The following is a 15929-nucleotide window of genomic DNA, read 5'->3' as shown; positions in this document are numbered from 1 at the left end:
TCTAATTTTACTTAAACCTACCACAGGAGTGATTTTTTTGAGAGCATTATTCTTATGGGATCAAAGAAATGAACTTCCCATCCTGTATGTACATTACCAAAGATGCTAATGCATATTGAATAAACAAGGACAGGTATGTGTATTTTAACAGGCAAATACAATTAATGTTTGATAAAATGGCAAGAAAGCAAAACAGATGGGAAAGTCAAGTGTTCTTTCTTTAGAAGGTTATTAAACAATGATTAAATGAGCATTGGCTAACTGCCTTTTACAACACAAACAGCAAAATATCAGGCTTTCCTCAGAGCGACAGTCTCTTTTTTAAAGGGCTGGAAATTTGCAGCAATAAAGGTTCAAATAATGAAATTATGTCTGAACATTTCAACATCTATTTAGAAGCAGATATTCAGCATCGACCCAACCACTCAACTGTGGGAGTAACAGAGCACAACAGTTAAATTGGGATTTACAGAGCACAGAGTGGGTAGCTCCCAACTACAGCTATCCAATAGGGGCTCTTATCTTAGCCTTGAACTGCTGCTTTACTAAATGCCACTGCATTCAGATCTCCATGTTATCTAACAAAGCAGATGAAGTGGGGGAGGGAGGAAGATGTGACATGCAAATGATTAAAGTAAGCTAGGAGAGCAGCAGGCGAGAAGAGACAAATAATGCCAAACTGCCACAGACGTGGTAGGAAACGAGTTAAAATTGTGCACCAAAGTAAATCAGCTTCTGCACTCTACAAGCCAGGCACCTGGGTCACTAGAAGGTGGATATGCTCAACTATGAAAGTGTTCTAGTGTCTCCAGATGTTAAATGGGGGATAGCAACAACAGGAGAATCTGTGTAAAATGGGAGCGAATTGCCTCAATCCTCCACATCCTTCCCCCTCCTTTCCTACGCAAGGAGGATCCCAAGACCAAACGTGCACAGGGAGAACACACACTTACCTTGAAGTGCCCAGCATGAAGTTCTCCTGTTTGACTGGTCCTTCTATGCTACCAACAGGCAAAGCAAACCTGTGAGAAGCCTCCTGCACAAGAGCAAAGGGAACTGACACTGTGACAGAGTGACATACCTCTGCAATATCCTGGACAAACCTTGTGGGATTAAGATTAACTTTATTGAATTAATTTAAACCGTATTGAATTAGGTTTAAACCTTTGAGGTCCATTGTATTAAAAATGTAATTGTGTAGGTGTTATTGTGGCATTGTATGCAACTCCTCTAGGAGGAGAGGGATGCTAATATAAAGCCACTTCCGGAGAGGTGCAAATACGGTCATTCAAACTGGATTCTTCAGGGACCACCAGACCAAGAAATGATTTTTGGATAAACAGCCTTGTTTTAAACTGGCTCAGTGCCTTCTTCCTGATCAAACAAACAGACAAGTCCCTTAGTCCAAGAAGGGACCCAATCCTTAGGGAAGGGTTGGAAGGACTGGGTCCCATAAGACTGTGGTCTTGTTCTGAGCTGAAGCTGTGAATTTGAAACCACAAGGAAACCCCTTGAATGGCGTTTTAAAGGACTGCTCCTGCCAGAGCTCATGTTAGGGTGTGGGGGGGGGGTCCTCTGGTTAGCTTATTAGTATGCATGTAGGGGCAGTGGTGTTTTTTTGGGTTTTTTTAACGATATTTTCTCTGGGGATAAAGAGAGGTCTTTGCTCTCCAGGGATGTCACCCCAGCATTGTGTTCACACAGAACAAAACAGCAACCAGAAAAAAGCAACTGAAAAGGCAAATTCCCCATGCATGGCTGGAACTGGCTCGTTACCCTCAGAATATCCTGCAGCTGTCTCAGGACGCCATGAACCTCCTCTTGCAAAAGCCATTTAAACTCTTCTTCCTATAGCCATGGAAAGACAAAACAGGAATCATCTATGAGAGTCTCGGCGCTTTCACAGGATCCTTGATCTTAATTTCTTTCCGAGGCACAGAAGCACATACACCATGGAGAACAAGTTTACTAATATGTGCAGGTGGAAATGTATCAAGAGGAAAGATAGGCAGTTTTTGACTGAATTGTTCAAAGGCGTTATTTTCTCTACCTCTCCATGCTGCCTATATCCCCTTTCAAAATATCTTGCCTTGACTCCACTGAGCAAATGTTTATTTATTTAGAACATTATATGAATAATAGTGGTGGTAGGTGGCCCTATGCTGCTGGAGGTATCCATTTCAGATGAAGCATAAAGCCCAGATCCTGTCTCCTTGAAAACTCTGGGGCTGTTCTAGCCGGGTTCTTATACTGGTCTCATCCACGTAGTTTACCAAACAGCAGCTTAATTAGGAAAGAACCCGAAATAAATTCAGCTGAGGGGACGGGACTGTTTGCACAAATTCAGTAATAAACAAGTTCAGATCTGATGGGACGACAACTCAGCTGACCTCAATTAGCTGTCTGCTATGGAGAAAGCCTGTGAAAACCAGATCCTGAAGCTGCAAACCTGAAGTATTAGTATAAGAACACCCTTGGTCAAAAGAACACCAAAAGGTAGTAGGTGTGCGTGCATTGGGGGGGAGGATTACTTTCACCACAGCGAAGTAGGGAAGGACAACCCCATTTTTCAGATGGGAACAGTGTCACAGGGTAAATAAGTGTCTTGCCCAAGGTGTCACAGGCAGTGTGTGGCTGGGAGTCAGGAACTGAATCAGGTCTCTCAAATCCCAGTCTAGTCCAGTGGCCTAACCACTATACCATTCCTACCAATGTGTACTAGCAGAAGTATTAGCAAATCTGTGGATTTCCGCCTAGCTCTTTTCACATGAGATGGAAATGTCCTGCTGGCAAACCCCTTTTGATTGAGGGCTAGCACAAAGATGTTGGTTATAACACTCATTAACCTGCCAGATGTGCCTGTTGGATGCACATCTGTATAAGATTCCATTTCATAAAATACCTGTTAACCATTAAGTGCCAACGAAAGCTTGAGATATGTTATAGGAGGAATCTGGAGGGAAACAATGAGAGGTTTGATCCTTTGGTGGAATCAGGTTTGGGAGTTTGCTAGAATGAAGGCGCTTACAGCAAGTCAAACATGATATGGATCCAATCCAGAGAATCAGACAATCCCTCTCTGAGTACATCTCCTTAGAAAAAAAGTCTTTACAAAACCACTGAACACATTAAATGTTTAAAAGAAAAACCTTTCAGCTCTTAAGAACAGTCACTTCTGGGGTGGTAAAAGGTTCCATTTGAGGGGAGAATAGGCAAAGAGATTCACTGCAACATGAAGGACTTTCCCCAAAGACTAGAGGATGGCAGCTTTGCCCTCCTTTCACTTGGTGCCCCCTCACTCCAATACCATCAGCTATACAAAAAAACAAAAAAACAGTTACTAAGCTTTTGTAACTGTTGTTCTTTGAAATTGTGTTGCCTGTTTCCATTCCACTCTAGGTGTGTGTGAGCCCTGCGCACAGTCACTGAATTTTTTTCCCCTCATTGGGCACATTGGGGCAGCTTAAGCGCCCTCTGCTGCTGTGTGCCATTAGCACCAGCAGAAAACGCCCAGCCGACCCCCCTCCTCAGTTCCTACTTTCTGGAAAACTCCAATGTAGAGGGATAGAAAGTTGGGTCAAGCAATGGACGTTCAAAACATTTTGAAGAACAACAGTTACAAAAGGTTACTAACTGTTTTTTCTTCGAGTGATTGCACATGTGATTCTAACCAAGGTGACTCCAAAGCAGTTAAATAGGAGGAGGGATTTGTGTTCATGTACACAGGCTGCAGTACTGCTTGACCAAGTTTGGCATCATCTCCTGAATGCCAAGTATTGGTGTAATGGGAGGAGAACGTGTGCTCCACTGACCAGGTTGCTGCTTTACAATCTGCTAAAAATACTGTTGAGGATGCTTGCGATCTTGTGGAATGAGCAGTCAGGTTAGTTGGTGGCAAAACACCTGCCTGAGCTTAACAACTGCGAATCCATGACGACATATCAGATGAAGGTTTCAGAGTAGCAGCCGTGTTAGTCTGTATTCGCAAAAAGAAAAGGAGTACTTGTGGCACCTTAGAGACTAACAAATTTATTAGAGCATAAGCTTTCGTGAGCTACAGCTCACTTCATCGGATGCATTTGGTGGAAAAAACAGAGGGAAGATTGATATACACACACAGAGAACATGAAACAATGGGTTTATCATACACACTGTAAGGAGAGTGATCACTTAAGATAAGCCATCACCAGCAGCGGGGGCGGGGGGAAGGAGGAAAACCTTTCATGGTGACAAGCAAGGTAGGCTATTTCCAGCAGTTAACAAAAATATCTGAGGAACAGTGGGGGGTGGGGTGGGGGTGAGAAATACCATGGGGAAATAGTTTTACTTTGTGTAATGACTCATCCATTCCCAGTCTCTATTCAAGCCTAAATTAATTGTATCCAGTTTGCAAATTAATTCCAATTCAGCAGTCTCTCGATGGAGTCTGTTTTTGAAGCTTTTTTGCTGAAGGATAGCCACTCTTAGGTCTGTAATCGAGTGACCAGAGAGATTGAAGTGTTCTCCAACTGGTTTTAGAATGTTATAATTCTTGATGTCTGATTTGTGTCCATTCATTCTTTTATGTAGAGACTGTCCAGATTGACCAATGTACATGGCAGAGGGGCATTGCTGGCACAGGATGGCATATATCACATTGGTAGATGCGCAGGTGAACAAGCCTCCGATAGTGTGGCTGATGTGATTAGGCCCTATGATGGTGTCCCCTGAATAGATATGTGGAGAGAGTTGGCAACGGGCTTTGTTGCAAGGATAGGTTCCTGGGTTGGTGGTTCTGTTGTGTGGTTGCTGGTGAGTATTTGCTTCAGATTGGGGGGCTGTCTGTAAGCAAGGTCTGGCCTGTCTCCCAAGATCTGCGAGAGTGATGGGTCGTCCTTCAGGATAGGTTGTAGATCCTTGATGATGCGTTGGAGAGGTTTTAGTTGGGGGCTGAAGGTAATGGCTAGTGGCGTTCTGTTTTCTTCTTTGTTGGGCCTGTCCTGTAGTAGGTGACTTCTGGGTACTCTTCTGGCTCTGTCAATCTGTTTCTTCACTTCAGTAGGTGGGTATTGTAGTTGTAGGAATGCATGATAGAGATCTTGTAGGTGTTTGTCTCTGTCTGAGGGGTTGGAGCAAATGCGGTTATATCGTAGAGCTTGACTGTAGACAATGGATCATGTGGTATGATCTGGATGAAAGCTGGAGGCATGTAGGTAGGAATGTCGGCTAACCTGGTGGCTGAACTTTGTGACTTTGTCCTCACCCATAACTATTTCACATTTGGGGACAAGGTATACCTTCAAGTCAGCGGCACTGCGATGGGTACCCACATGGCCCCACAGTATGCCAACATTTTTATGGCTGACTTAGAACAACGCTTTCTCAGCTCTCGTCTCCTAATGCCCCTACTCTACTTGCGCTACACTGATGACATCATCATCTGGACCCATGGAAAAGAAGCCCTTGAGGAATTCCACCATGATTTCAACAATTTCCATCCCACCATCAACCTCAGCCTAGACCAGTCCACACAAGAGATCCACTTCCTGGACACTACGGTGCTAATAAGCGATGGTCACATAAACACCACCCTATATCGGAAACCTACGGACCGCTATTCCTACCTACATGCCTCTAGCTTTCATCCAGATCATACCACACGATCCATTGTCTACAGTCAAGCTCTACGATATAACCGCATTTGCTCCAACCCCTCAGACAGAGACAAACACCTACAAGATCTCTATCATGCATTCCTACAACTACAATACCCACCTGCTGAAGTGAAGAAACAGATTGACAGAGCCAGAAGAGTACCCAGAAGTCACCTACTACAGGACAGGCCCAACAAAGAAAATAACAGAACGCCACTAGCCATCACCTTCAGCCCCCAACTAAAACCTCTCCAACGCATCATCAAGGATCTACAACCTATCCTGAAGGACGACCCATCACTCTCGCAGATCTTGGGAGACAGGCCAGTCCTTGCTTACAGACAGCCCCCCAATCTGAAGCAAATACTCACCAGCAACCACACACCACACAACAGAACCACCAACCCAGGAACCTATCCTTGCAACAAAGCCCGTTGCCAACTCTCTCCACATATCTATTCAGGGGACACCATCATAGGGCCTAATCACATCAGCCACACTATCGGAGGCTCGTTCACCTGCGCATCTACCAATGTGATATATGCCATCCTGTGCCAGCAATGCCCCTCTGCCATGTACATTGGTCAAACTGGACAGTCTCTACGTAAAAGAATGAATGGACACAAATCAGACCTCAAGAATTATAACATTCAAAAACCAGTTGGAGAACACTTCAATCTCTCTGGTCACTCGATTACAGACCTAAGAGTGGCTATCCTTCAGCAAAAAAGCTTCAAAAACAGACTCCATCGAGAGACTGCTGAATTGGAATTAATTTGCAAACTGGATACAATTAATTTAGGCTTGAATAGAGACTGGGAATGGATGAGTCATTACACAAAGTAAAACTATTTCCCCATGTTATTTCTCACCCCCACCCCACCCCACACTGTTCCTCTGATATTCTTGTTAACTGCTGGAAATAGCCTACCTTGCTTGTCACCATGAAAGGTTTTCCTCCTTTCCCCCCCTGCTGCTGGTGATGGCTTATCTTAAGAGATCACTCTCCTTACAGTGTGTATGATAAACCCATTGTTTCATGTTCTCTGTGTGTGTATATCAATCTTCCCTCTGTTTTTTCCACCAAATGCATCCGATGAAGTGAGCTGTAGCTCACGAAAGCTTATGCTCTAATAAATTTGTTAGTCTCTAAGGTGCCACAAGTACTCCTTTTCTTTATACCAGATGAAGCTGTCTGAAGAAACTGGGAGACCTTTCATCCTGTCCGCTACAGCCACAAACAGTTAGTTGGGTGGACCACCAGAATGGTTTAGTTCTTTCTATGTAGAAAGTTAGAGCCCATCTAACATCCAGTGAGCGAAGATGTTGTTCACTCTTATTTGCATGAGGTTTCAGGTAAAAAGACAGGTAGGTAAATTGCCATGAAATCGTGAAACCACTTTCTGGAGGAAACTGGGGTGAGGATGTAAATACACCTTACCTATGAAGAAGACTGTGTACAGAGGCTTCAATGTGAGGGCATGGAATTCAGAGACTCTTTGGGCCTAAGTGATGGCAATTAAGAAAACCACCTCCCAGAAGAGGTATAACAAAGAGCACGTTGCTAAAGGCTGAAAACAGTGGTCCCATAAGTTTTGACAAGACCAGGATCAGGTCCCAAGGGGGAACGGGCTCCCTTACTTGAGGCCTTTGAGGAATGCGACTAACATGTCATTTGAAAAGCAGACTGGTTATCCACCCTCAGGAGGAAAGTTAATATTGCTGCCAAGTGAACCTTGATAGAAGAAGTTGCTAAACCTTACTGTTTCAAGTGTGATAATGCTTTGGATGGATGAACGCATGGGTGAGACTCTGGATTGGGATGCCCAGACTTAGAACAACTTCAATTTTGAGAGGTAAGTAGCCCTGATGGAGGGCTCTCTATTTTCTACTAGGACTGGGCGAACTTGCTCTGAGCAACCTGCTCTCTGGGATTTAGCCATGGAGTTTCCAGGCCATTAAATGAAAGGAACTCAGGTTTGGGTGGAGCAGCCGACCATGCTCCTGAGAGATCACATACAGGTTCAATGGGAGTAGGACTGGAGTCGCCATTGAGAGGTCTAACAGAGTGGAGAACCAGTGTTGGCAGGGCCATGCTGGGGCTATCAGAATAACTTGGACCTGGTCCCGCTTGATCTTTGTATAAAAAAGTGGGATTGGGGGAAAAAGTATAATAAAGCTATCCCGCCCAAGATAGCGGGAAGGCGTCTGTGACGGAACCTGGACTGTGACCTCATTGGGAGCAGAGTTCGGAACAACAGAAGGAGTCACAAAAAGAGCAAGGCTCCTTGAAAGGGTACATCCTGAATAGTCTGTTGGACTTCCTGCTGGAGTTCAGAGGACTGTAACCATGAACTCTTGTGCAAGGCAACTGCCGAAGCCGTGGACCTGGCAGCTGAGTCAGCCGCATCCAGAACAGCCTGTAAAGAGGCCCTTGCCAACGATTCTTCCCTCGTCCATTAGCAAGGAAAACTCTTGCCTAGCCTCTTGCGGGAGTCCCACATGTTAAAATCAGACCTGCCCAGCACCTGCTGGTTTGCAATTCTGAGTTGTAACCTCCCCGGTAGAATAAAGTTTCCTACTGAACAGATCTAATTTCTTTGAGTCTTGAATTGATCCTGTCTCTCTCTCTTACTGGCACCAGATACCCCCAGGGATTACAGGGCGATAGGTTTAAAGGAACTCATAACCTTGGGTGGGAACATAGTATTTTCTTTCAGCCCTTTTTGAAGTAGGCAGGAAGGGATGTGGGGGTCTGCCACAGAGTCTTAACTGGTCCATAATGGCCTCATTGAGAGGTAGAACTATTTCAGAAGGGCAAAAATGTCAACCAGGCTGTGGGAGGACTCTTTTACTACCTGCATTTGTAAGCTCAGAATCAAGGCCACCATCTTTAACAACTCTTGGTAAGCCTTATAATCATCCGGGGGAAGCGACATGCCCCTTCTTGAGACTGTTTTATCAGAGGAGGAGGCCAGCACTGGCTGTGGGTGCTCTTCTTCCCTTTCTGCATCAGCAGGATCCCATTGAACTGGCTCTTTAAGTTTGATACCGGGCTTGGTACCGGAGTCCAGACTGGATACCACCCAGTAGGACGATGCTGCCCATCTTTCAGAGGCCACTGAATAGGGACGCCTGGAATATGTCTGGGAAACTGGGGGAAAACCCCCATAGGTTCCAAAAGGGCCACTGGACTGGCGTAAGTCCCCAGTGATATCCTGGCCAACCACTCAATGGTACTCCTGTGCCAATACCACCTATACCAATACACCAGTACCAGTACCAGCACACAGTCAACCTGTGGAACTCCTTGACTGAGGAGGTTGTGAAGCAAGGACTATAGCAGGGTTTAAAAGAGAACTAGATAAATTCATGGAGGTTAAGGCTACTAATAGCTATTAGCCAGGATGGGTAAGGAATGGTGTCCCTAGCCTCTGTCTGTCAGAGGGTGGAGATGGATGGCAGGAGAGAAGTCACTTGATCATTACCTGTTAGGATCACTCCCTCTGGGGCACCTGGGATTGGCCACTGTCAGCAGACAGGATACTGGGCTGGATGGACCTTTGGTCTGACCCAGTATGGCCATTCTTATGACTCTTGTACTGCCAACAATACCGGTACCGACAGCGAGAGAAGGTCCCTGACAGCTACAAATGCTTCCGGTGTGGTCAGGACTAAAATAGTGTCAGTACTGCACAGTGCCACCAATACAGAAGCTCTTCTGGTAACTGACGCAACGGTGCCTACGTAGGTGTCAGAATCAACGGTGACAGCTTCTGTGGATCTGAGGTAGAAGAGTGCTTTGGTTTAGATCGCACTCTACTCTGATTCCCATGCCTGGAAGCCTTCGGTACCGGTAATGCCCCCTTTTGTCACACTGTTTCTTATGTCTTTTTCTGGGCCCTGGAGATGGTGATTGGTGCCGGGACTCTGGTAAGGTAGGAGGAGCACTCCTTACTGATGCTGAGGCACTCAGCCTGGCGCAGATGAAGGTCTCAGTGCCACCTCCATGAGCAGGATCTTCTGGCTGGCCTCACGATCCTTCTCCAAGCGAGTCCTTACAGATCTAGCAATGGTCCCCAGTATGAGCATCTCTCAGGCACTTCAAATAGCTTGAATGCCTGTCGCTCAAGGGCATAGCCTTGTTGCAGGAGACACAGGGCTTGAAGCCCGGTGACCAAGGCCTCCCTCAATACTGGGGATTGGAAGAAAACTCCAACACACACGATTTACTAAAACTAACTATGTACAATAAAAAGAGAAAGTCCACTGAGAGAACTTGTGAATGCAAGGAGAGCAGTTCCAGCAACCATCACAGATGGTAAGAAGGAATTGAGGGGGCACAGGGTCAGCTGGGCGCTTTATACTGGCACAGTGTGCGGCAGCAAAGGGTGCTTGAGCCATCATGACGGGTACCACTGAGGGAAAAATTTCTGGTGACTGTGCGCAGGGCGCATGCACATCTAGAGTAGAATGCACATGTGCAGTCATTTAAAGAGGAAGAACACCTTATCAACTGTTTAAACCACTTTTAAGCTTCCAAACTTCTTCCATTTTCAGGGCACACACAGACTGGCTTGGTTCTCATAGTTTGTTGATCAGTCCAGACTAGACAGTACGCTAGTATTCAGGGCATGCTACGTTTTTGCAGTTGTTTGAGAACAGCTGAGAGACTTGGAATGCTTGGGATTCTTGGAGAGGGTGAGGCATATTTATATTCACACAAGTGTTGGTTGGTTATTTTGTCACTTAAAACACAGTTCCAGCCTAACTGTGTTTAGAATACTTCTACGAACTTGTTAATCTACAGCTCAGAATAGGCACCTTTGTTTAGAAGTCTCAAATCTCAATATGTAGAATTTGGGGCAATTTACTCATCCACGCATGAATTTACACCAAGTAGCATATGGCACCTGCAGTATCACAGACTGACACATCCAAAGGGACTTACACAGCAGCAGTTTGTTTTGCTCAGTTTCCTAGAGTACCCTAGACCTTTTTCTGAAACAGTTAAAAGCACATCATAAACACATCCCTCTGTCCAAGGCCATTTTAACTCAGAAAGCACAGAGATTTTAATAATTAATCTATTTCTGTTTCCATGATGGTACATCCCTTTATTAAGGAGGAGGTGGGAGAAAAAGACCAGGATGTGTACAGGCTCCAGTATTTACTTTGTTTTTTTCTTGAGCTTTTCAAATACTTCTGGGGAGCTACTTATGGCACCATATAAGCTCTAGTCTTTCTTGAATCCTGGACATCAGATCTCAGATATTATGACTTCATACATGTCATACGAGACCATAAGAAATAAAACACACAAAAAACACACATCCGAAGTTCTCTGGCTTTGATTGATATAACTCAAGTGCTACTATTTGGGGGTTTCCTGTGAGTCCTGCAGAACCTGATTCACTGCCCTAACCAAAATTAATATGAAGAATTATGATTATGGATTGACAGAAGGGAGTATAAATCAAACCAGCCTGATCAAAGAAGAAAAGCTGAGGGGCTTGGGATGGCTGGGATTCTCAGACAGGATGGGGTATGTTTATATTCTTGCAGGTCTTGGTTGGTTGGTTGGTTTTGTTACATAGGCCTGATCTACATACACAGTTAGGTCAATTTAAGGCAGCTTACATTGACCTAATTATGTCAGCGTACAAACTACAGCAGCAGTTCTCAACCCACAGCTTGCATGAGGACCAATTAGCACACAGCTGCGGCCCAGTTCAGCTGTGTGCTAAAGGTCACGGGCTCCCAGCTGCTGCACGGCTCCGCACGGCGGAGGTCGGGGTCCTGGCTGCCACACGGCAGGGGTCGGGGTCCCTGCCCACACTCAGCTCTCCGCTTTGTGGAGGGGTCTATGGGTGAAAGGCGCTGAGCATAGGGGTTTGTGGGGGGAACTGTGGTTCTCAGTTTTCGGCCCAACTAACACTTTGCGGCCCATAATGATAAATAGATTGAGAACCACTGCACTACAGCCTTGTCCCACCGATGTAAGTACCTTACTACACTGACATAACTTCATCTCCATGAGAGGCAAAGGACTTACGTTTGTGTAGTTAGGGTGACACCATTTCTGTGCAGACACTGCATTACTTATATTGACTGTTGGCTGTTTTATCAATTTCAGGGACCCAAGCTGGAGCTGTGAAACTGACAAGAAAGCTGGGCAGCTAGAGCCCCGCTGCCCCCTGCTGGGAACAGGGAAGCAAGAAGCCCAGGTGGCTACAGGGCTCTTCGAGGGGAGCTATGCGGAGCTGAGAGGCCTGGCTCTCAGACCATGCCCACTGCCCCTCTTCAGGGGGTGACAGCGCTCCTGGTGAGGACATACACCACTGACAGAAGGAGGGCAGTGTGGACATCAACAGTAATTCCTGCAGTGTCCGTAGGTTGACTTAAGTCTATAGTGTATACCTTTAGCCTAGGGTTGTTTTAACTACTATTCCACCTATTGATTACAATAGGGTCTCAATTAGAACACAATTTCAGGCACATTTGTTAATTAAGTTCTTGATGGACAAACCCATGCACATCTTGGTCATAAAAGTGTCCTTTAGTACTGATGTTTAATTTCAGTTATCCAAGGCCAAAGGCCTCTTAGGTACCTTAGAAATAGCTAAAAATTATCAGAGATGGCATCTGTAAAATTTCCTCCGGCCAGCGAGTTACAATCCTGACCTGAAAACAACATGAGTAAAATGCTACAGAGTCACAAACCTTGATTTACAGAGGATGTACTAGTGAGTAAGGACGTTCCAGGGCTGAAAGCCTGATAAGAATCCACTTCCCATCCTCAAGATCTTATCTTGGGGAAGGACCAGTAGCTCCAATTTGCTGATCTTCATGGTCTTCACAGGACACAGGGCAGCAGACAGTTCCTAAGGGGCACTGACCCTATATCATTTAAGGCTTTCAATACTAAGAACAGGAGTACCCGTGGCACCTTAGAGACTAACAAATTTATTAGAGCATAAGCTTTCGTGAGCTACAGCTCACTTCATCGGATGCATTTGTGAGCTGTAGCTCACGAAAGCTTATGCTCTAATAAATTTGTTAGTCTCTAAGGTGCCACGGGTATTCCTTTTCTTTTTGCGAATACAGACTAACACGGCTGCTACTCTGAATACTAAGAACAAGAGACTAATATACTGGACAAGTGGGCAGTGCCCCGCAAGCAGTATTTAAGGAAGGCCCAAGGAAAGCGTGCCCTGAAAGAAGAGGTCAGGGATGGGAAATGCCTCTTGGCTGCTAGGCAAACTTCAGCTTCCCTGCTTAGTTCACAGTCAGCAATGACCCCATCCCATGAACCTCATTAATACAACCTAAATGGAGCTACTATAAGATGGGGGTATAACTGGTTGGAAAATCATTCCCAGAGAGTAGTTATCAGTGGTTCACAGTCATGCTGGAAGGGCATAACAAGTGAGGTCCTGCAGGGTTGGTTTTGGGTCGGGTTCTGTTCAATATATTCATCAATGATTTAGATAATGGCATAGAGAGTACACTTGCAAAGTTTGTAGACGATACCAAGCAGGGAGGGGTCGCAAGTGCTTTGGAGGATAGGATTAAAATTCAAAATGATCTGGACAAACTGGAGAAACGGTTTGAAGTAAATAGGATGAAATTCAATAAGGACAAATGCAAAGTACTTCACTTAGGAAGGAACAATCAGTTGCACACATAAAAAATAGGAAATGACTGTCTTGGAAGGAGTACTGCGGAAAGGGATCCGGGGGTCATAATGGATCACAAGCTAAATATGAGTCAACAGTGTAATGCTGTTGCAAAACAAGCAAACATCATACTGGGATATATTAGCGGGAGTATTGTAAGCAAGACATGAGAAGTCATTCTTCTGCTGTACTCAGCGCTGATTAGGCCTCAGCTGGAATATTGTGTCTAGTTCGGGGAGCCACAGTTCAGGAAAGATGTGGACAAATTGGAGAAAGTCCAGAGAAGAGCAACAAAACTGATTAAAAGTAAAAAAAAAAAAAAAAAAAATGACCTTGTTTTGTCTGGAGAAAAGAAGATTGAGAAGGGGACATAACAGTTTTCAAGTACATAAAAGGTTGTTACAAGGAGGAGGGAGAAAAACTGTTCTTCTTAACCTCTGAGGATAGGACAAGAAGCAATGGGTTTAAATTGTAGCAAAGGCAGTTTAGGTTGGACATTAGGAAAAACTTCCCAACTGTCAGGATGCTTAAGCCCTGGAATAAATTGCCTAGGGAGGCTGTGGAATCTCTATCATTGGGAATTTTTAAGATCAGGTTGGACAAACACCTGTCAGGGATGGTCTAGATCAGGGATCTCAAACACGTGGCCCACGGGATTATTTTCTGCGGCCTGCCAGCTCCCCGTGGCCCCCCCAGCATTTACCTAGAGCAGCTCTGGCCCGGTGTACACCAGGGGTAAGGCAGGCTCCCTCCCTGTCTGCCTGCCCTGCCCCCGGCGGGACCTGATGGGGGGGGGAGGGGAGGTGCACAGGGGTTTGTGTGTTGCCCTGGCCGCCCCTCCAGGTACCTCCCTTGAAGCTCCCAGGCCAATGGGAGGGCACGGGGGCAGGGCAGGCAGGCAGGGAGGGAGGGAGCCTGCCCTGCCCCTGGTGTGCCACCCCCCGAACCCCTCCTGCAGCCAAACCCCCTGCCCTGAGCCCCCTGCTGCACCCCACACCCCTCCTGCACCCCAACCCCCTGCCCTACCTCGCACACCTCCTGAATGCCAACCCCCTGCCCTGAGCCCCCTTCCTGCTCCCCCTGGGGGCAGGGAGGGGGCAGAGCTGGGGTGGGGATTTCGGGGAAGGGTTTGGAATGGGGGCAGGGAAGAGGCGGGGCAGGGGGGGGCCTCACGGAAAGGGTGGAGTGGGAGTGGGGGCGGGGCAGCGGGGGGGTGGTCAGTGGGGCGGCCCTCGGGCCAACGTACTAGTCCTCAGATGGCCCTCGTGGCGATATGAGTTTGAGACCCCCTGGTCCAGATAATACCTAGTCCCGCCGTGAGTGCAGGGGACAGGACTACATGACCTCTGGCGTCCCTTCCAGTCCGATGAGTCACCTGGCCAGGGCAGGGGCAGCCGCTACCCAGGCGAGACGCTCCATCTCCAGATCGGCCGGGCTAACGCTGGCTGCGATGGCGGAGAGGGGCGGGGTGCAGTGCTGGGGGCACTGCCCGGCAGGGAAGAACCGGCCCCGGGCAGCGCCTCCACCCCGGCCGCCCTTCGCCCTCCCCCGCGTCAGGCAGCGCCTCTCTCCGGGACACCTGGGGGAAGGGTCCCAGAGCCGGGGGATGGGCACAGGGCCCCCACCCCCAGAGGAGAGCCTCGGGGGTGGGGCCGACAGCTGCTGCAGGGGCTGGACCTAACCCCCGGCTGGCGAGACGCAGGGGCGGGCCCTTGGCAGGGGGACCCCTCGCTCGGGGCTCCTGGCGGGGCGGGGCGGGGGGGGGGTCCCGGACTCACCAGCACCGCCCGCTCCGCCGCGCTCGCCATCGCAGCCGCCATGCCCCAGCTCTCCCCCCCCCCTCCTCAGCACAAGCCGGGGCCGCCGGCTCCGCTTCGTGCCCGCCCCCCTCGCTCCTGACTGGCTAGACCCCGGCACCACCAGCCTTGGGATTGGTTCCTGTCTTCACCCAGGCCCCGCCCAACTCCGACCCCGCCCACCGCGGCTCGGCCTTTCCTCTGCCTAGCAACGCGGCCCAGGGAGCTGGTGAGTGGCTGGAATTATTTCCGTCCCGCCAGAGCTGAGGGCAAAGACGCACGGGACTGGGGATGACGCCATAAGGCCTGGCGTGACATCACAATGTATGTGCAGATGGGGCGGCGCCTGAGGCTGAACGCTGGTGACTTGGCCGGGGTCCAGCAGGGGAGGCAGGCTGGAGGGTCGTGCACCGGGGCCGTGGGGGGACTGAGAGGCCATCACATAATGAACCCACATGCAGCTGGTAATTTACCTGTATTCGAGCAAGTTTAACCCAGCTCTCATCGCCGCCTGAAAATGGAAGCGGGACCCACAGTTTGAGAACCGCTGCTTTAGAGCAGTGGTCTCCAAACTTTTTTGATCGCGCACCCCTATCAGTGAAAAAATGTTGAGCAAGCACCTTCAATATATGTATCAATTATATACATGTACTACTGTACTGGTTGATATAGTGTGTAAATTATAAAACAGACGCAAAAAATAGAAATTAAAAAAACGAGATAAAGATGAAATAAACAATATTTTTAATTTTATTTTATTAACGGTACAAAAAAACCTTTTTGCTCCCGCTAAAAAAAAAATTATTAGTGATACTTTTTAG

At 47.4% G+C, this 15929-nt stretch overlaps 1 protein-coding gene across 4 annotated transcripts in view; it reads right to left on the bottom strand.

Annotated features, from left to right (window-relative positions):
* Positions 1 to 15378, bottom strand: part of ROGDI (rogdi atypical leucine zipper) — a 28478-nt gene extending 13100 nt beyond the window's left edge. For 3 of the 4 annotated variants that reach the window (XM_038419193.2, XM_043493467.1, XM_038419192.2), the window contains exons 1-3: positions 15091 to 15222; positions 1777 to 1848; positions 954 to 1036 (exon numbers count right to left, since the gene is read on the bottom strand). In XM_038419193.2, coding sequence (XP_038275121.1) covers positions 954 to 1036; positions 1777 to 1848; positions 15091 to 15132 — 197 coding nt within the window. In that variant the 5' untranslated portion in view covers positions 15133 to 15222. Of the gene's footprint in view, positions 1 to 953; positions 1037 to 1776; positions 1849 to 15090 lie in introns of all 4 variants that reach the window. The other variant, XM_038419191.2, reaches the window with a different exon arrangement.
* Between the last annotated feature and the right edge of the window lie 551 nt (positions 15379 to 15929).

The sequence above is a fragment of the Dermochelys coriacea genome, chromosome 10 (genome assembly GCF_009764565.3).
Source record: "Dermochelys coriacea isolate rDerCor1 chromosome 10, rDerCor1.pri.v4, whole genome shotgun sequence".
Classification (NCBI taxonomy): Eukaryota; Metazoa; Chordata; order Testudines; family Dermochelyidae; genus Dermochelys; species Dermochelys coriacea.
This window is presented reverse-complemented; position numbering and strand designations above follow the sequence as displayed.